The sequence below is a fragment of the Ranitomeya imitator genome, chromosome 1 (genome assembly GCF_032444005.1).
Source record: "Ranitomeya imitator isolate aRanImi1 chromosome 1, aRanImi1.pri, whole genome shotgun sequence".
NCBI classification, from domain to species: domain Eukaryota; kingdom Metazoa; phylum Chordata; class Amphibia; order Anura; family Dendrobatidae; genus Ranitomeya; species Ranitomeya imitator.
In genome coordinates, this window is record NC_091282.1 from 254,324,891 (window position 1) to 254,347,041 (window position 22,151).

Here is a 22,151-nt window from a genome sequence, read left to right on the forward strand (position 1 = left end):
CTTAGTCATGGTGTCATGCCAGGAGCTAACCCTAATGACTTAGGCTGAAGTCATATGTCAGCATTTGAAAAGGACAGCACAATTACCTACTTGTTTAAAATGTGTGAGTTTGGTCTGCAATCAACATTACACATAACTTCTAGTTTATTTTAACCATCTGGGAGGCATATCAATGAATGACACAATTCTGTTTTTATATGAGCTATTTTACATGGTCCATTTATTCTTCCCATGTTTAACCAATAATAGGAACTATAAAATAAAAATAAACTACTTGTTTCCCAGTTTTGTATTGTTTTTTCTTTCCTCTCCCCTCCAAAACATAATGTGCATGTCCATTTCTGGCTTAATGATGTTTTTTGTTGCCTGAATATCTCTTTTTGGTGATCAATGAATGTCTGCTTTCACATTTTCATTTCAATAAACTAGGTTAGGAGTGACAAGGGAGCGACATTGCTACAACAACAGTATTAATTGGCACAGCAGGCAACCAAAGAATCACAGGTGAAGAATGCAAAAAAAAAAAAGTATTTCAATATTATGTACTGTACTGTATGTACCATCTATATTAGGTTTTGTCAAATACTAAAAAGTGATTGGTCAATACTCGGATATTGTTTAAAAAAAAATTCACTATTTTATTCCAAAATGTGAGATTTTCTGAAAAACCTAAAAGGCGGGCATGTTTAAGAGACCTCAGAACGCTACCAAACAGTATGACCTGCTACTTAACACGTAGGTAGCGTAAATGTCTTTAACATGCCATAGATTTTCTTAACGTCATCTGATCCCAAGTGGTTTGACAGAAAGACATTAAGGAGATGATACTTATTTTCCGAAGTGCTATTACGGTGTAATTTAATCAGCTTAACCTAATGCAACCTACTTGTGAGGAGGAAAGTGTTAGAGAAGTCAAAAGACTTTAGTCCATATTTATAGGAAATCTGTCATTAGGGTTATACTGGGCATTCGGAGGGCAGCACAAAGTAATGAGAGATCCTAGCTCTAAAGTTTGGTCACTTATTGGCCTTCTTGCTGTAGTTTTGATAAAAACACAATTTTAACTAATGCATCGCTGTCAGCCCACTCAGTGATGGGTATGCTTGTGTGAACCACAGAATTCATGAGCCTGGATAATGCCACTACTGACTGACTGCTTTCCACATATACAGTGAGACAGTAGTAGTAAGCAGAAAGCTGTCAATCAGCAGCAAAACCTGAGATGAAATTACTGAGATGTATGAAGATAATGTTTTTATGTCCTATAAAAGACAACTTTTAGTATTTTTTTAATATGATAGGCAGAAAGGATGACAGAATTCAATTCAGTGCTACCTGAACACTGACGATGCTTCCTCTGCGGCTGCTGTTCTGGCTTTCAGACACAGCTTGACTGCTGTAACATAAGGCATCAAATCCCAAAATTCCTCCAACACAGTCCCCAACTAAACAAACCTGGAAGATCAAAAGAAACAAATAAATAATTATAGTAAAAATATTGCCACTTATTGGAGGTATACTCCCCCCCCCCTTGGAATATTGAGAATAAGACCCCAGTCAGTCTCCTTAACCCTGCTGTTCTGTTGGTCAAAAATGACCGACTTTGAACTTCAATATTCTTTAAAATATTCAAGATGCGGCTCTGAAACCCGTGGCCGACCGACCCATCCTCATTTAAGTCAATCAACCACAAGTTTCAGAACCGCATCTTGAACACCCCAAAAAATACCAAAGTTCAAAATAGGTCTCCCCAGACCGAACAGAACAGCAGGGTTAAAGAGGACCGGTCACCATTTCCAGTGGCCAGTTTTTGTTCTTATTTTAGTCCAGCTGCTCTCCCTGAGTAATCCATTTTTATTTTTCTTCTTTCCTTTGTAAGTCTGCCATACCTTTTCAGAGATATGAGCTTTTTTAATTTGTATGGTCTTCACAATGGGGCGTTGCTCACATGATAGTTATATAAAAAATAACCTAAAGATACACGTCATCGGAAAATCCTATGAGCAACACCCCCTTGCTAAAGGATATAAAAATTAACACTAAATTAAGCAAGGCCCATATTTCTGAACCTGTACAGTGAAAAACAAAACAAGCAAACAAAAATATGCAAACCAAGGGGAGCAGTGTGAATAAAATAAGAGCAAAAACTGGCCACGTCTGATCTGGTGACAGGTTCTTTTTATGGAGAACCAGTTTCCTCCCAAAGCGGATATACTGTAACACATACAATGCACTGGTAGGAACATTTTTTCTCGGGTCACCCCAAATGTTCTATCTTTCTGAATGCAACTAATTCTGCTGATAGATTGGTAACAAGATATATTAACTACTATAAGGCCATCTGTAACATACTATGACACTTTCTGCTATACGTACTCACATTTGACATGTCTTTCCATCTCTCAAGTTCTCACTACATTTATCCTCAAATCCTACATTTGAAGCTAACTGACAGTAGAATCCATTTCTAGGACCATTGACCATTTAAAAACTGAACCTAAATGTGATCACACCTCATTCTAAACTGGCATACGCTGTATATTACATTAACCTGACACATAAAATAGGAAGACACTTCATCACACCAAAAGTGAGGATAGCTAAAAGACCAGATGGCCCATAAGTCCCAAAGGTCATAACCATAGCATGTTTAACTTTTAGTTTGTGGTGGTAGATGCACCCCGGTTGATGCTTGGGTCACTTGCCGATCTCTGTACCCTTAACTCACCTGCCCAGTAAAGGACATCCCTTCTTGTGATTTAGTGAAATCCAGATAGACTTGATTGGCTCGATGGATAACCGTTGCCACAGCTTCCAGGTACTGTGGAGAGGATGTGGCGAGGAGAGGAAGGGCAGCGAGGGGGATGTGGTCTTGACTATTTGACAAACAGCCTTCATCATAGCTGTATGGACTCAAGCTGCAAGCATACAAGCACAGCATATGCGTAATTATCAGTATGCTACCTAAGGGAAGACCCTGCATAGTGTCAAAACTAATCATGACAAGAGGACATAGCCCAAATAAATATTGCGCCTTTGGGGTTTTAATTGATTGCTGCATTAGTCAGACATTCTGCTATAATTAAATATTCTAAATAGGTGATCGGGTCACCCATAACTTGGCCAAGTGGTTGAGCACTCCTACCCAATTACTTGTTATACATGTGTCTCCAGCTTATGCTTACTCTTCCATGATTGACAGCGTTGGCTTTACTGTTGAGGAATAGTTGGGCGACCCTCATATACAATAGATTGTTAGCAGTCCCTAGTAATTGTCAGTTGTCGACAAATATTTACGGCACATTTGTGCTCTGCTAAAACCACGGTCACACGTTCAGCATTGGGTGAGTTTTTTTACATCAGTATTTGCAAGCCAAAACCTGGAATGGAACAGTCACAGAAAAAGTATAATAGGAACACGTTGCCTCTTCTGCATTTTTTTTTCAAAGGTCATTATAAGTAATCGGTTAGCTTCTGTTAGGTTCTTTTTTTTAGGGTTTCCCTTGAAGTATTTAGTGATGTAAAGCGCTAGGACTATCATGCCCACTATAAACAAGAAACCCAGCAGATTCCATTAAATGAGATGAACGAGAATTCTATTTCTATTAGCTAACAAAAAAACACACATCATGGATGGGATGGAAAAAAAAACCTAAGAAACATTGACTGCGCACAATCTATGCAATAATTATATGAGTTGAAGGAATTTCTCTAATGACTTGCCAAACTAAGATGTTTAAACAGTATGCCATACTATGATAGCACATTATAGTGTCACACCTCCTATAATGTGTTATTATTATTATTATTATTATTTATTGTTATAGCGCCATTTATTCCATGGCGCTTTACATGTGAGGAGGGGTATACATAATGAAAACAAGTACAATAATCTTAAATAATACAAGTCATAACTGGTACAGGAGGAATGAGGACCCTGCCCGCGAGGGCTCACAATCTACAAGGGATGGGTGAGAATACAGTAGGTGAGGGTAGAGATTGTCATGCAGCGGTTTGGTCGATCGGTGGTAGCTGCAGGTTGTAGGCTTGTCTGAAGAGGTGGGTCTTCAGGTTATTTTTGAAGGTTTTGATGGTAGGCGAGAGTCTGATGTGTTGTGGTAGAGGGTTCCAGAGTAGGGGTGATACGCGAGAGAAATCTTGTATACGATTGTGGGAAGAGGAGATAAGAGGGGAGTAGAGTAGGAGATCTTGTGAGGATCGGAGGTTGCGGGTAGGTAAGTACCGGGAGACGAGGTCACAGATGTATGGAGGAGACAGGTTGTGGATGGCTTTGTACGTCATGGTTATGGTTTTGTAGTGGAGTCTCTGGGCAATGGGGAGCCAGTGAAGGGATTGACAGAGGGGAGAGGCCGGGGAATAGCGGGGGGACAGGTGGATTAATCGGGCAGCAGAGTTTAGAATAGATTGGAGGGGTGCGAGAGTGTTAGCGGGGAGGCCACAGAGCAGGAGGTTGCAGTAGTCAAGGCGAGAGATGATGAGGGCATGGACTAGGGTTTTTGCAGATTCATGGTTGAGGAATGAACGGATTCGTGAAATATTTTTGAGTTGCAGTCGGCAGGAAGTGGAAAGGGCTTGGATATGTGGTTTGAAGGAGAGATCAGCGTCAAGGATTACCCCGAGGCAGCGAGCTTGTGGGACTGGGGAGAGTGGGCAGCCATTTACTGTAATGGATAGGTTCGTTGGGGGGGTCGCGTGAGATGGGGGAAAGATGATGAATTCTGTTTTGTCCATGTTAAGTTTCAGAAATCTAGCGGAGAAGAAGGATGAAATAGTGGACAGACATTGAGGGATTCTGGTTAGAAGGGAGGTGATATCTGGTCCAGAGATGTAGATCTGTGTGTCGTCAGCATAGAGGTGATACTGAAAGCCATGAGATTCTATGAGCTGTCCCAGGCCAAAGGTGTAAATGGAGAAGAGCAAGGGCCCAAGGACTGAACCTTGTGGGACTCCGACAGATAGAGGGCGAGGTGAGGAGGTGGTGTGTGAGTGGGAGACGCTGAATGTCCGGTCTGTTAGGTATGATGAGATCCAGGATAGGGCCAAGTCTGCGATGCCAAGGGATGAGAGGGTTTGTAATAATAGGGAATGGTCCACTGTGTCAAAGGCAGCCGACAGGTCGAGGAGGAGGAGGACAGAGTAGTGTCGCTTGCTCTTGGCGGTTAAGAGGTCATTGGTGACTTTAGTTAGGGCAGTTTCGGTGGAATGGTGTGACCGGAAGCCAGATTGTAGGCGGTCAAAGAGGGAGCAGGAAGAGAGATGGGAGGACAGTTCAAGGTAGACGTGTTGTTCCAGTAGTTTGGAGGCATAGGGGAGAAGTGATATAGGGCGATAGCTAGATACAGAGGATGGGTCAAGAGAGGGCTTTTTGAGGATAGGTGTGATGGAGGCATGTTTAAAGCTTGAAGGGAAAACACCAGTTGTTAGAGATAAGTTGAAAAGATGGGTTAGGGTTGGGATGAAGATTGTGGTGAGGTTTGGGATGAGGTGGGATGGGAGCGGGTCAAGTGCACAGGTGGTGAGATGTGATCTTGAGAGTAGAGTGGAGAGTTGATCTTCTGTAATGGTGGAGAAGTTGGTTTTGGAGGTGGAGGGCTGGGAAATCGGGAGGAAGAGCTCTGGGGGTTGTTGACCAAAACTGTCTCTAATGCTATCAATCTTCTGCTTGAAAAATGAGGCAAAGTCTTCAGCGGAGATAAGTGGGGAAGGAGGAGGTGCTGGGGGACGGAGGAGAGAATTGAAGGTGTTGAATAGCTGTTTAGGGTTGTGAGAGAGGGAGGATATGAGAGATGAGAAGTAGGTTTGTTTAGCTGTGGCAAGTGTGGTCTTGAAAGTAGTGAGGGACTGTTTGAATGCGATGAAGTGCTCGTTAGAGTGGGATCTTTTCCATCTGCGCTCAGCAGCCCTGGAAGCTCGCCTAAGTTCTTTGGTCAGGCTGGTGTGCCAGGGCTGTCTGTTTATTTTGCGAGCTTTGGTATGTGTAAGTGGGGCAGCAGATTCCAAAGCTACAGCTATTGTGGTGTTATATAGAGCAGCAGCGTCATCCGCATTGTGTATGGAACTTATGCCTGTGAGGGGGAGGAGGGATTCAGAGAATGAATGTAGGTCAAGATGTTTAAGATTTCTGCGAGGGTGTGAAAGTTTGTGGGGTGGGGATTGTAGACATGGAGTGGAGAGAGATGAGAATGTGAGAAAGTTGTGGTCAGAGAGTGGAAGAGGTGAGTTAGAGAGTTTAGATAGAGAGCAGAGGCGGGTGAAGATGAGGTCCAGTGTGTGACCGTCTTTGTGAGTGGCTGCAGAAGACCATTGAGTGAGGCCGAAGGAGGAAGTGAGAGATAGAAGTTTAGTGGCAGCTGAGAGGGAAGTGTCAATGGGTATGTTGAAGTCGCCCATGATGATAGTGGGGATGTCCGCAGAAAGGAAATGAAGTAGCCAGGTGGTGAAGTGGTCAAAGAAGATGGTGGCTGGCCCTGGGGGGCGGTAAATGACAGCCAGTTGGAGGTTCGTGGGGGAATAGATGCGCATAGAGTGCACCTCAAAGGAAGGGAGGGTAACAGAGGGTGGCAGTGGGATTGGGGTGAAGGAGCAGTTATCTGACAGGAGAAAACCAACTCCTCCGCCATGTTTGCTGCTGGGGCGGGGTGTGTGGGAAAGGTGGAAGCCACCGTAAGAGAGTGCAGCAGGGGAGACTGTGTCAGTGTTATCACAGGATGTCACATTACAATCAGCTACAGATGTCAGGGGAGTGAAGACAGAGCAACCATGTATAAGCCTGGAGGGCCCGGAGGGAGCATGAGCATAGTAGTTCTCCAGGATGGAAGTCGCACCCAGCTGATGCCATCTATTAGGACAAGTTGTTCTCAAAAGAATGAGTACAATCGATTTAGATTTTATTTATCTCTCAATTATATCCATTTCTCACAAAGTCACAAACAATATGGCTGTCCGCTTTCCCAGGCACAGATGATACTTTTGCATACATTTAAATAAGCTTTTGGAAGAATAGGATTACAATACAGGTTTGTATATACAGCATCGTTTTAAGCATTAATTGGTAAATTCAGCCCCTTTTCATAACGACATATATCAGTGGCATGCCCATTGCCCATACAGTATTAATCATACAATACATTCTTCTTTTCAACAAATCACCCAAGGAGATCTCCTTACAACAGCGCCTCACGTAACACAAAAGGCTGCTCACATTTTGTAAAAAATTCATAAATATATAAATAAATTAAAAAAATGCAACATAATGCAGCCCAATGGACAAAGCTTGGTTTGCCATTTAAGAGGTTATTGATTTTTGTAGTCAATATTATATCACTACTGCTGGGCTGAACTGAATACCATAAGATCCAGATTAAGATACCCAGTGTTTTTTTCATGCTCTTAAAAAGTAATAAAATGCATTGCAATATTGGATCTGATATGAGGAATAGCTCTGACTATAACCTGCCCAGTTTTGCCTAGTACAATTCCATAAGATTAGACAAACTAATAAATACATAAAGCTGTTATATTCTTCACATATCGTTACAGATGCTTGACATCATAGGTTTCATACGTTATATATCTGTTCTTTAAATTACAGCTCTGGCAAAAATTAAGAGGCCACTGGAAAATTCTCATTTTGTCTGATTTTTCTCTTTATAGGTATATTTTTGAGTAAAATGTAAATTGTTCTTTTATTCTATAAACTTCTTAAAACAGGTCTCTGAATTTCCAAGCAATACATTTTTTTATTTTTGAAAAGGAGAAATGGTCAAAAGAAAAAAAAAAAAAAGAAAAAACAGTGCTTTCAGACCTCAAATAATGTAAAGAAAACAAGATCATAATCACTTAGAAACAACAATACTAATGTTTTAACTCAGGAAGAGTTCAGAAATCAATATTTTGTGGAATAACCATGATTTTTAATCACAGCTTTCATGCTTCTTGGCATGCTTTCCACCAGTCTCACACTGCTCCTGGCGCAAAAATGTAAGCAGTTCTTCTTTCTTTGATGGCTTGTGACTATCCATCATCCTCTTGGTTACATTCCAGAGGTTATCAATGGGGTTCAGGTCTGGAGATTGGGCTGCCCATGACAGGGTTTTGATGTGGTGGTCTCTCAATTTTTGCCAGAGCTGTATGTGCCCTTGACATAATAGTTTGCACCACTTTCAGGCCAGGTTCAGAGGAGAGCGTTAAACATACAGGTCCTTCTCAAAAATTTAGCATATAGTGTTAAATTTCATTATTTACCATAATGTAATGATTACAATTAAACTTTCATATATTATAGATTCATTATCCACCAACTGAAATTTGTCACGTCTTTTATTGTTTTAATACTGATGATTTTGGCATACAACTCCTGATAACCCAAAAAACCTGTCTCAATAAATTAGCATATTTCACCCATCCAATCAAATAAAAGTGTTTTTTAATAACAAACAAAAAAACCATCAAATAATAATGTTCAGTTATGCATTCAATACTTGGTCGGGAATCCTTTGGCAGAAATGACTGCTTCAATGCAGCGTGGCATGGAGGCAATCAGCCTGTGACACTGCTGAGATGTTATGGAGGCCCAGGATGCTTCAATAGCGGCCTTAAGCTCATCCAGAGTGTTGGGTCTTGCGTCTCTCAACTTTCTCTTCACAATATCCCACAGATTCTCTATGGGGTTCAGGTCAGGAGAGTTGGCAGGCCAATTGAGCACAGTAATACCATGGTCAGTAAACCATTTACCAGTGGTTTTGGCACTGTGAGCAGGTGCCAGGTCGTGCTGAAAAATGAAATCTTCATCTCCATAAAGCATTTCAGCCGATGGAAGCATGAAGTGCTCCAAAATCTCCTGATAGCTATCTGCATTGACCCTGCCCTTGATGAAACACAGTGGACCAACACCAGCAGCTGACATGGCACCCCACACCATCACTGACTGTGGGTACTTGACACTGGACTTCAGGCATTTTGGCATTTCCTTCTCCCCAGTCTTCCTCCAGACTCTGGCACCTTGATTTCCGAATGACATGCAAAATTTGCTTTCATCAGAAAAAAGTACTTGGGACCACTTAGCAACAGTCCAGTGCTGCTTCTCTGTAGCCCATTTCGGCACCTGTAGCCCATTTCCTGCACACGCCTGTGCACGGTGGCTCTGGATGTTTCCACACCAGACTCAGTCCACTGCTTCCTCAGGTTCCCCAAGGTCTGGAATCGGTCCTTCTCCACAATCTTCCTCAGGGTCCGGTCTCCTCTTCTCGTTGTACAGCGTTTTCTGCCACATTGTTTCCTTCCAACAGACTTACCATTGAGGTGCCTTGATACAGCACTCTTGGAACAGCCTATTTGTTGAGAAATTTCTTTCTGGGTCTTACCCTCTTGCTTGAGGGTGTCAATGATGGCCTTCTTGACATCTGTCAGGTCGCTAGTCTTACCCATGATGGGGGTTTTGAGTAATGAACCAGGCAGGGAGTTTATAAAAGCCTCAGGTATCTTTTGCATGTGTTTAGAGTTAATTAGTTGATTCAGAAGATTAGGGTAATAGGTCGTTTAGAGAACCTTTTCTTGATATGCTAATTTATTGAGACAGGTTTTTTGGGTTATCAGGAGTTGTATGCCAAAATCATCAGTATTAAAACAATAAAAGACGTGACAAATTTCAGTTGGTGGATAATGAATCTATAATATATGAAAGTTTAATTGTAATCATTACATTATGGTAAATAATGAAATTTAACACTATATGCTAATTTTTTGAGAAGGACCTGTACATGTGCGGTCTGTGATAAAATATGAGAGCACATAGACATCACACAGACCAAGGTTATTCAATTGGGCTTCTTAGATGAAAGGGTTTTTTCACAAAAAAAAACAAACATCTATTGAAAAAAAAAAAATTTGCAGCAGCATGCACTGGTCTCTTCAGAAGAGAACTGCCCATTTAAAACTTTATGTGCACAAAAAAAAAAACACGATCCCATATGGATCACCCGTACTGCATCTGCTTGGTTTTTTTATGAATATATTGCAAACATTACCATAAACTTCTATTTGGTCGAGTACTTTTTTTTTTTAAAAGGTTGATGTATAATATCAGCTGTCATGCAAATGAAAATTATCTTAAAAAAAAAAAACCTGACAATTTTCATTAAATTGTCTTTACCAGGCCCAAGTTTAAGCAAAGCTAGATCCGTATCACCAGATCCAAGTTAGATCATACATGAGCCACATACATGTGTTATGCTCAGCAGAATGTATAACGAGGAGAAGCTTACCCCTAATTATACTTTTTCATATTTCTCTGGAAAGTAACCAGTGAGTAAAGCATGTGATTGTGTTAGAACAAAGGTGCATATTTTATTTTTTTTTTTTTTGAGTCAATACATTGCAAACCATAAAATTAGTTACTTATGTCCCTCTTTTTGTGGCTTGGAAAAAACAGCATGCTGACTGGTACAAATTTCCTACAGGAAAAGTAACAATGGATGGTGCAGTCACAACATGGTGGAGGAGTTAACCCCTTAATGACCGTCAGTACGTCTTTTAACTGACCTGAGATATAAGAGAATAGCCTCCCCATACAGGTGACAATCCAGCAGCTGTCTGCTGTGCACTATAGCTGACAACTTGCTGCATCAGCCACGATCAGTGTTGGCACCGTCCATATCTGTTTAACCCCTTAGATGCTGCTGTTAATAATGACTATATCATATAAATGTTTAAAAGAGTGTGGGGGCTTCCTATTTATCCCCATCGGCACCCTGAGATCATGATTGTGTGGTCCTGATGTTTGCCATGGCAATTCACAAGCTAGTCTGCCAATACCAGTGGCCTGTTCAAAAGTCAGCGACATTAAGGTGGTAAAAATACACTTTTTCATTCCGGTCACGTCACATTGCATTAATTCCTGAAAATCACCTGAAGGGTTAATAAACTACGTGATGGCAAATTTTAATATGTGCTGTTTTTAAAATGGCATCACTTCTGGGGGTATTTCCAATATATAGGACCCCTAAAGTCACTTCAAACCTGGATAGTTCCCTAAAAAAAATAATTTTGTAAATTTCCATGAAAAAAATTAAAAATGACTGCTTCATTTTTAAACCTCCTTAAATGCTAACAAAAATAAATAGCATTTTACAAATGGTGCTGATGTAAAGCAGACATGAGGGAAATGTTAGTTATTAATGTTTTGGTATAACTACCTGAATTAAAGAAATAATCATTCAGAGTTTGAAAATTGCTAATTTTTTTACATTTTTGTCAAATTTCGGATATTTTTTTTATAAATAAACACAAAACATATTGACCTAAATTTACCATTATCATAAAGTATAATGTGTCACGAAAAAACAGTCTCAAAATTACTGGGATTTGTTGAAGCGTTCCAGAGTTGTTACCACATAAAGTGACACTGGTCAGATTTTTAACATTTGGCTCCGTCACTAAGGGTTTTAAAGATCTCACACAGCAGACCAGATGGCACAATGGACCAGATGGATCATGTGCTCCCAATATTCTCAAATTAGAATTATTTGTATGTAGATGCTGTATGGCAGCTATGGAGCCCTATCGTTATCCAACAGTCAAAGGGATTTGTTAATACATTAAAGCCCAAACACCATATTATGTATTTCATATTTGTCTGAAACAAAGGTGCAGTTTTAGATTTACCATACATTTATCACACTTTACTCACACTTTTCTAATCTAAAAAAAAAAGCCAGATCCAACCTATTGCGTTTTAGATACAAGTACCGTGCCGATGAATTTGGCACAAGAGCACCAGGGAAAAAACAGATTGCACCACTTGCACATCGCACCAGTCCGAATTGTGTGGCACATGCTGTACATTGACTTTATTTGAATGCCAAAAAGGCAATGTTAGTAGATATGGAACATGAATGCTGAACTCCCACTCCTCCCAACCAGTTGTGTAAGCGCCATCATTAGTCCTTATGATAATACTGAAAGGGAGCGAAGGAGTGGGGGATGTCTCCAATGGCACAGCAGTATACATTACACAGCAAACTCAGTGAGATAACCGAAGGGGTGTAAATGAGAAAAATTATGACAGGTTAAGACATATAACCTTGAACACAAGAAATGGAATGTTCCTCCCTCATAATGCTAGAATACTATATCCTGATATTATACTGCTATATATTGCTACTAATACATATAGTGAAACCTACAAGAGAAAAAAGTACCGTAAACGAAAACCCTGATGTAACTAAGTAAAAAAGCAAAAGTGCATTTAAATAACACAGTTTTTAGTGATACTGTTTTTTGATTAAAAAAATAGCACAAAAGCCATCCGACCTCGTCACGGTAATTCTGATCGGGACAGTCCTACACTGTCTAATATTAAAACCTTACATTGTGTCAATGTTGACCTCAGTGTGAATAAGGGCAGACAAAAGGACTGGGCCCGACCAGTGAAACACCAGACTGGGGAAGCCTTATACGTATATAGTCTCTAGCTCAGAAACAGGGAGGCCACACCTCGGCTTGCACAGAATGCAACAATACACAGTTACCTGTTATGACCTGGTGGTCAGGACAATAATGGACCTGGTGGTTAAGAGCACACGGAATGACCTGATAGTTACTGATAATAAGGACGAGCTCTGGGACGTGGGAACTCTGCTGACCACAATCCCTAAACCTATCAAACACACTAGAAATAGCCGTGGATTGCGCCTAACGCTCCCTATGCAACTCGGCACAGCCTAAGAAACTAGCTAGCCCTGAAGATAGAAAAATAAAGCCTACCTTGCCTCAGAGAAATTCCGCAAAGGAAAAGGCAGCCCCCCACATATAATGACTGTGAGTAAAGATGAAAATACAAACACAGAGATGAAATAGATTTAGCAAAGTGAGGCCCGACTTACTGAACAGACCGAGGATAGGAAAGGTTACTTTGCGGTCAGCACAAAAACCTACAAAAAGACCACGCAGAGGGCGCAAAAAGACCCTCCGCACCGACTCACGGTGCGGAGGCGCTCCCTCTGCGTCCCAGAGCTTCCAGCAAGCAAGACAACAAATTAAATAGCAAGCTGGACAGAAAAATAGAAAACCAAAGAAATACAAGCTGGAACTTAGCTTCTGATGGGAAGACAGGTCACAAGAACGATCCAGGAGTGAACTAGACCAATACTGGAACATTGACAGGTGGCATAGAGCAAAGATCTAAGTGGAGTTAAATAGAGCAGCAGCTAACGAATTAACCTAGTCACCTGTGAAACTCAGAAACACCCACCAGAGGAAGTCCATGGACAGAACCAGCCGAAGTACCATTCATGACCACAGGAGGGAGCCCGACAACAGAATTCACAACAGTATTCCCCCCCTTGAGGAGGGGTCACCGAACCCTCACCAGAGCCCCCAGGCTGACCAGGATTAGCCAAATGAAAGGCACGAACCAGATCGGCAGCATGAACATCAGAGGCAAAAACCCAGGAATTATCTTCCTGACCATAACCCTTCCACTTGACCAGGTACTGGAGTTTCCGTCTCGAAACACGAGAATCCAAAATCTTCTCCACCACATACTCCAACTCCCCCTCAACCAACACCGGGGCAGGAGGATCAACGGATGGAACCACAGGCGCCACGTATCTCCGCAACAACGACCTATGGAACACATTATGGATGGCAAAAGAAGCAGGAAGGGCCAAACGAAATGACACAGGATTGATAACCTCAGAAATCTTATACGGACCAATGAAACGAGGCTTAAACTTAGGAGAGGAAACCTTCATAGGAACATAACGAGACGACAAACAAACCAAATCCCCAACACGAAGTCGGGGACCCACACAGCGCCGGCGGTTAGCGAAACGTTGAGCCTTCTCCTGGGACAATGTCAAATTGTCCACCACATGAGTCCAAATCTGCTGCAACCTATCCACCACAGTATCTACACCAGGACAGTCTGAAGACTCAACCTGCCCTGAAGAGAAACGAGGATGGAAACCAGAATTGCAGAAAAACGGCGAAACCAAAGTAGCCGAGCTGGCCCGATTATTAAGGGCAAACTCAGCCAACGGCAAAAAGGACACCCAATCATCCTGATCAGCAGAAACAAAGCATCTCAGATATGTTTCCAAAGTCTGATTAGTTCGTTCGGTTTGGCCATTTGTCTGAGGATGGAAAGCCGAGGAAAAAGACAAATCAATGCCCATCCTAGCACAAAAGGATCACCAAAACCTTGAAACAAACTGGGAACCTCTGTCAGAAACGATGTTCTCCGGGATACCATGTAAACGAACCACATGCTGGAAAAATAATGGCACCAAATCAGAGGAGGAAGGCAATTTAGACAAAGGTACCAAATGGACCATCTTAGAAAAGCGATCACAAACCACCCAAATGACCGACATCTTTTGAGAGACGGGGAGATCCGAAATAAAATCCATAGAAATATGCGTGCAGGGCCTCTTCGGGACCGGCAAGGGCAAAAGCAACCCACTGGCACGAGAACAGCAGGGCTTAGCCCGAGCACAAGTCCCACAGGACTGCACAAAAGAACACACATCCCGTGACAAAGACGGCCACCAGAAGGATCTAGCCACCAAATCTCTGGTACCAAAGATTCCAGGATGCCCAGCCAACACTGAACAATGAATCTCAGAGATAACTCTACTAGTCCATCTATCAGGGACAAACAGTTTCTCCGCTGGGCAATGGTCAGGTCTATCAGCCTGAAATTTTTGCAGCACCCGCCGCAAATCAGGGGAGATGGCAGACAAAATTACCTCCTCTTTGAGAATACCCACTGGCTCAGGAACACCCGGAGAGTCAGGCACAAAACTCCTTAACAGGGCATCAGCCTTCACATTCTTAGAGCCCGGAAGGTACGAAACCACAAAATCAAAACGGGAGAAAAATAACGACCATCGAGCCTATCTCGGATTCAACCGTTTGGCAGACTCAAGATAAGTCAAATTCTTGTGATCTGTCAAGACCACCACGCGATGCTTGGCTCCTTCCAGCCAATGACGCCACTCCTCGAATGCCCACTTCATGTCCAACAATTCACGATTACCAACATCATAGTTACGCTCAGCAGGTGAAAACTTTCTAGAAAAGAAAGCACATGGCTTCATCACCGAGCCATCAGAACTTCTTTGCGACAAAACAGCCCCTGCTCCAATCTCAGAAGCATCAACCTCAACCTGAAACGGAAGCGAAACATCTGGCTGGCACAACACAGGGGCAGAAGAAAAACGACGCTTCAACTCCTGAAAAGCCTCTACAGCCGCAGAAGACCAATTGACCACATCAGCACCCTTCTTGGTCAAATCAGTCAACGGTTTAGCAACAGTAGAAAAATTAGCGATGAAGCGCCGATAAAAATTAGCAAAGCCCAGGAACTTTTGCAGGCTCTTCACAGATGTCGGCTGAGTCCAATCGTAAATGGCCTGGACTTTAAAAGGGTCCATCTCGATAGTAGAAGGGGAAAAAATGAACCCCAAAAATGAAACCTTCTGAACTCCAAAGAGACACTTTGACCCCTTCACAAACAAGGAATTTGCACGAAGGACCTGGAACACCATTCTGACCTGCTTCACATGAGACTCCCAATCATCCGAAAAGACCAAAATATCATCCAAATACACAATCAGGAATTTATCCAGGTACTCTCGGAAGATGTCATGCATAAAGGACTGAAATACTGATGGAGCATTGGAAAGCCCGAATGGCATAACCAGGTACTCAAAATGGCCCTCGGGCGTATTAAATGCAGTTTTCCATTCATCGCCTTGTTTAATACGCACAAGATTATACGCCCCTCGAAGATCTATCTTGGTGAACCAACTAGCCCCCTTAATCCGAGCAAACAAATCAGACAGCAGCGGCAAAGGATACTGAAATTTGACTGTAATTTTATTAAGAAGGCGGTAATCAATACAAGGTCTCAAAGAACCATCCTTCTTGGCCACAAAAAAGAACCCTGCTCCTAACGGTGATGACGACGGGCGAATATGGCCTTTCTCCAAGGATTCCTTTATATAACTCCGCATAGCGGCGTGTTCTGGCACAGATAAATTGAACAATCGGCCCTTAGGAAACTTACTACCAGGAATCAAATTAATTGCACAATCGCAATCCCTATGAGGAGGTAGGGCACTGGCTTTGGGCTCATCAAATACATCCCGATAATCCGACAAAAACTCTGGAACTTCAGAAGGAGTGGAAGACGAAATAGACAAAAATGGAACATCACCATGTACCCCCTGGCAACCCCAGCTGGACACAGACATAGATTTCCAGTCCAATACTGGATTATGAACCTGTAGCCATGGCAACCCCAAAACGACCACATCATGCAGATTATGCAACACCAGAAAGCGGATATCCTCCTGATGTGCAGGAGCCATGCACATGGTCAATTGGGTCCAATACTGAGGCTTATTCTTGGCCAAAGGCGTAGCATCAATTCCTCTCAATGGAATAGGATACTGCAAGGGCTCCAAGAAAAAACCACAGCGCCTAGCATACTCCAAGTCCATCAAATTCAGGGCAGCGCCTGAATCCACAAATGCCATAACAGAATAGGATGACAAAGAGCAAATCAGAGTAACAGACAATAGAAATTTAGACTGTACCGTACCAATGGTGGCAGACCTAGCGAACCGCTTAGTGCGCTTAGGATAATCGGAGATAGCATGAGTGGAATCACCACACTAAAAAACATAGCCCATTCCGACGTCTGTGTTCTTGCCGTTCAGCTCTAGTCAAAGTCCTATCACATTGCATAGGCTCAGGCCCATGCTCAGATAGTACCGCCAAATGGTGCACAGCTTTACGCTCACGCAAGCGTCGATCGATCTGAATGGCCAAAGACATAGACTCATTCAGACCAGCAGGCATGGGAAACCCCACCATGACATCCTTAAGGGCTTCAGAGAGACCCTTTCTGAAGATTGCTGCCAGGGCACATTCATTCCACTGAGTGAGCACAGACCACTTTCTAAACTTCTGACAATATATCTCCGCTTCATCCTGACCCTGACACAGAGCCAGCAAGATTTTCTCTGCCTGATCCACTGAATTAGGTTCGTCATAAAGCAATCCAAGCGCCAGGAAAAACGCATCAACATCACGCAATGCCGGATCTCCTGGCGCAAGGGAACATGCCCAGTCTTGAGGGTCACCACGTAACAAAGAAATAATGATCTTTACTTGTTGAACAGGGTCACCTGAGGAGCGAGGTTTCAAGGCAAGAAACAATGTACAATTATTTTTGAAATTCAAGAACTTAGATCTATCACCAAAAAACAAATCAGGAATAGGAATCCTAGGCTCTGACATCGGATTCTGAACCACAAAATATTGAATGTTTTGTATCCTTGTAGTGAGATTATCCATCCAAGAGGACAGACCTTGAATGTCCATGTTTACACCAGTGTCCTGAACCACCCAGAGGTAAAGGGGAAAATAGAGACAAAACACACTGCAAAGAAAAAAAAATGGTCTCAGAACTTCTCTTATCCCTGTATTGAGATGCATTAGTACTTTGGGCCACCTGCACTGGTGGTCAGGACAATAACGGACCTGATGGTTAAGAGCACACGGAATGACCTGATAGTTACTGATAATAAGGACGAGCTCTGGGACGTGGGAACTCTGCTGACCGCAATCCCTAAACCTATCAAACACACTAGAAATAGCCGTGGATTGCGCCTAACGCTCCCTATGCAACTCGGCACAGCCTAAGAAACTAGCTAGCCCTGAAGATAGAAAAATAAAGCCTACCTTGCCTCAGAGAAATTCCCCAAAGGAAAAGGCAGCCCCCCACATATAATGACTGTGAGTAAAGATGAAAATACAAACACAGAGATGAAATAGATTTAGCAAAGTGAGGCCCGACTTACTGAACAGACCGAGGATAGGAAAGGTTACTTTGCGGTCAGCACAAAAACCTACAAAAAGACCACGCAGAGGGCGCAAAAAGACCCTCCACACCGACTCACGGTGCGGAGGCGCTCCCTCTGCGTCCCAGAGCTTCCAGCAAGCAAGACAACAAATTAAATAGCAAGCTGGACAGAAAAATAGAAAACCAAAGAAATACAAGCTGGAACTTAGCTTCTGATGGGAAGACAGGTCACAAGAACGATCCAGGAGTGAACTAGACCAATACTGGAACATTGACAGGTGGCATAGAGCAAAGATCTAAGTGGAGTTAAATAGAGCAGCAGCTAACGAATTAACCTAGTCACCTGTGAAACTCAGAAACACCCACCAGAGGAAGTCCATGGACAGAACCAGCCGAAGTACCATTCATGACCACAGGAGGGAGCCCGACAACAGAATTCACAACAGTTACCGTGACGAGGTTGGATGGTTTTTGTGCTATTTTTTTTTATCAAAAAACAGTATTACTAAAAACTCTGTTATTTAAATGCACTTTTGCTGTTTTACTTAGTTACATCAGGGTTTTCGTTTACTCTTTTCTCTTGTAGGTTTCAATGTTTTGTGGCCAATGTGAACATGCGTTTAAGCTCTGAATGTCAACAAACTCAATTTAAGCTCAATTTTGTGTTTTTTTTTCTCTGTATTGTTGAATTCTGTGCAAGCCGGGGTGTGGTCTCCTTGTTTCTGAGCTAGAGACTATATAAGGCTTTCCCAGTCTAGTGTTTCACTGGTTGGGCCCAGTCCTTTTGTCTGCCCTTATTCACACTGAGGTCAACATTGACACAATGTAAGGTTTTAATATTAGACAGTATAGGACTGTCCCGATCAGAGTTACCGTGACGAGGTGGGATGGCTTTTGTGCTATTTTTTGATCAAAAAACAGTATTACTAAAAACTCTGTTATTTAAATGCACTTTTGATTTTTTACTTACCGTATTTTCCGGCGTATAAGACGACCCCCAACTTTTCCAGTTAAAATATAAAATCTTCTCAAAAGTGGGGGGTTGTCTTATATGCCGGGTGTCGTCTTATAGGGTGGGTGCGAAGCAATCTGCGGTCGACGTATATAGTGGAAGGGAGTGGTCCCGATGACGAGGTGAGCGAGCGCCTCACCAGGAAGGTGTAAGTGAAGCAAACTGTCAGTGTTTGGGATGCCAGGGGTATGCAAAAAAGAGAGAGCGGTGCTATGCCTAGAAAAACACTCCTCTTTCACTCATCTGGCTCGCCCTTGTATCCTATTATCTCCTTCTCTGCCTCTGCTTCACTTACACCTTCCCGGTGAGGTGCCCCCTCACCTCGTCATCGGGACCGCTCCCCCCACAATATGCGGCGACCGCAGATTACTCCGCATTTGCCCTATAAGACGACACCTAGCGTATAAGACAACACCCGACTTTTGAGAAGATTTGCAGGGGTTAAAAAGTAGTCTTATACGCCAGAAAATACAGTAGTTACATCAGGGATTTCATTTACTTTTTTCTCTTGTAGGTTTCAATGTTTTGTGGCCAATGTGAACATGCGTTTAACCTCCGCATGTGTAGAAGCTCAATTTTGTTGTTTTTTTTTCTCTGTATTGTTGCACTCTGTGCAAGCCGGGGTGTGGCCTCCCTGTTTCTGAGCTAGAGACTACATAAGGCTTCCCCAGTCTAGTGTTTCACTGGTTGGGCCCAGTCCTTTTGTCAGCCCTTATTCACACTGAGGTCAACATTGACACAATGTAAGGTTTTAATATTAGACAGTGTAGGACTGTCCCGATCAGAGTTACGGTGACGAGGTGGGATGGCTTTTGTGCTATTTTTTTAATCAAAAAACAGTATTACTAAAAACTCTGTGCTATTTAAATGCACTTTTGCTTTTTTACTTAGTTACATCAGGGTTTTCGTTTACTTTTTTCTCTTGTAGGTTTCAATGTTTTGTGGCCAATGTGAACATGCGTTTAACCTCTGCATGTGTACCAACTCAATTTAAGCTCAATTTTGTGTTTTTTTTACATTTTTTTTATTACATATAGTGCTATACTAATATAATAAAAGCTCTTACAATACAGAAACTTATGTAGTAGTAGGATGATAGTATACCATTGCCAGTCAATAATAGTTACTGACAGTCAGGACATCAGATCTAATAGAACATACTTAAAGAGACTGTCCACTACTTTATCATTAATGACCTATCATTGGGATATATCATCAATGTCTGATACCCCCCACAGATCAGCTGTCTTCAGTGTTGGCGGCCGCTGGCCGGAAGTTCTCAATTGCTGAGTGGCTCCATCTTCTGATAGTGGCCGCGGCCGGGTACTGTACATCTGACTACTATTGATTTGAATAGGACACGATGTGCAGTACCCATTCGCGGCCACTATCAGATGTCAGAACAGCTGATAGGTGGATATGTCAGCTGTCAGACCCTGAACGATCATATAAAGTAGTGAACAACATGTATAAGACCAAGGCTATACTTGACTAAAAACCATGTTGCCATTTTTACAAAAGTACAAAAAAAAAATTGCACCACAACCATTTTGCTTTTATACTATTTTCCGATTATTTGTAGCCATGGTTTGAGGTGTAAGCTACATAAAAATTTAAAATATTACAGTGATTATACGGATATAGAAAACTCGTTTCCCCTTTTTCCGTGTGCTGTTTTTCTTTTTTTAAATAAAAACAAACTGTGCTTTTCTCACTGTCTGCATGTCCCACACTGAGCCTCCTGCCACTGCGATCTGTGTCTGTTATTGTGTACAGACCAGGTAACACTTATCAGTGAGTTCAACAGCTCATGCCATTGACAGGCAGAGAAGCAAAGTTCTACAATAATAGACACTGGGAGCAGCGGTGGACACTCAGTGCTAGACCACTGTAGGTGGAGAAAGGCACAGGTTGTTTTTTTTTTTTTTTCAAACAAACTGCAGTTGGGCAAGAGTGGTTTCCGAAAAACTCCAGACATAATCTGTGGCATTAAAATAGTCTCCATTCATATGATGACTGTGAGTTCAGGGGCGGACATATCATTGGTGCAACCTGTGCAGTCGCACAGGGACCCACAAGATAAGATGGCTCACTCCCACCTTCAAAGTAGCAAGCAGCTTCCATCATAGACAGAAATATTGGACAGTAAAGGGCCTGTTACTGTTGCATGGGGACCCTTTTCAGTCTCCGCCACTGTGTGAGTTTTATATTAATTTTTATTGGAATTCTTTTTGTCCCCCAAGTGGTCTGTAGGTTAAGCCATCACTCTATGATCGGTGGGGATGGAATCTCTCAGACTCACAAGAATCCTGACAATTAAGAGTCTGCAGCATCTGCCTTACCTTTTAACATGCAAATATATATATATATATATATATATATATATATATATATATATATATATATATAATCACATTAGCTGAATAGGACATCGATAGTTAGACTTTTTATTCTCGCAACTTACATATTTAGGCTTTTTTCTGCTCGTTTGTGCAAGTCGTGACAAAGTGGAAGATGGGGAGAAAGATAAAGACTCACTTGGATACCAGTGAAAATGCTTCTGAGCAGATGGCTGGGCAGGGAACAAGCCTGACTGCAATGTGTCCTAATGCCGCTGGGTAATGCACCCTCATTACGGTGTCAAACACAGACTTGATGGTATTGACGTCACCCTGCTTGGAATTCTGATCTCCACTGCCAGTATCCAGGATGTTACCTCCATGAAGTACCAGGATTAGCACATGGACTTTACATGGTTGCATGGATGCTTGTGCTGATTCATCCTATAGGAAACAAAAAGAATTATTATCTATTCTCTCATATATTTTATATCGCTTCCAGTCTGCCTGTTGGGTACTAACAGTTAACTCATATAAAACATTGCACATGGCATGCAATTCACAAGAAACCCAACTCAAATTACTATTCTAAAACATTAGTATAGCAATCACCAACCAAAAACAGCAAACACTTCCAAATTCTATTTAAACATTTGGTTATTTGGTGGAACGTGCCCACGATCCGGAATAGCAGCATTTTGGATGCGGCTCACCAGCGCTGGGTCCAAAACACTGCGTTCCAGGTTACAAGCACAGTGGATGGGATTTATAGAAATCTCATGCCTATTATGCTTCTATTTGAGCTGCATAAACTCAACCGCAATGTGGTTTACATGCCGCAGTATGCCAATTATCTGCAAAGTAGTTGCTAATCTCCGCTGCGTAGTCTCACCCATAGCCATTCATT

General features: G+C 42.2%; 1 protein-coding gene across 14 annotated transcripts in view; it reads right to left on the bottom strand.

Moving 5' to 3' along the window:
- PITPNM2 (phosphatidylinositol transfer protein membrane associated 2) overlaps positions 1–22,151 on the bottom strand; it is a 526,403-nt gene that overhangs the window by 87,666 nt on the left and 416,586 nt on the right. For all 14 annotated transcript variants that reach the window (XM_069755814.1, XM_069755807.1, XM_069755821.1 and 11 more), the window contains 3 exons: positions 21,444–21,688; positions 2,729–2,918; positions 1,336–1,455 (listed from right to left, as the gene is read on the bottom strand). In XM_069755814.1, the coding sequence (XP_069611915.1) occupies positions 1,336–1,455; positions 2,729–2,918; positions 21,444–21,688 (555 nt within the window). The remainder of the gene's footprint in view (positions 1–1,335; positions 1,456–2,728; positions 2,919–21,443; positions 21,689–22,151) is intronic.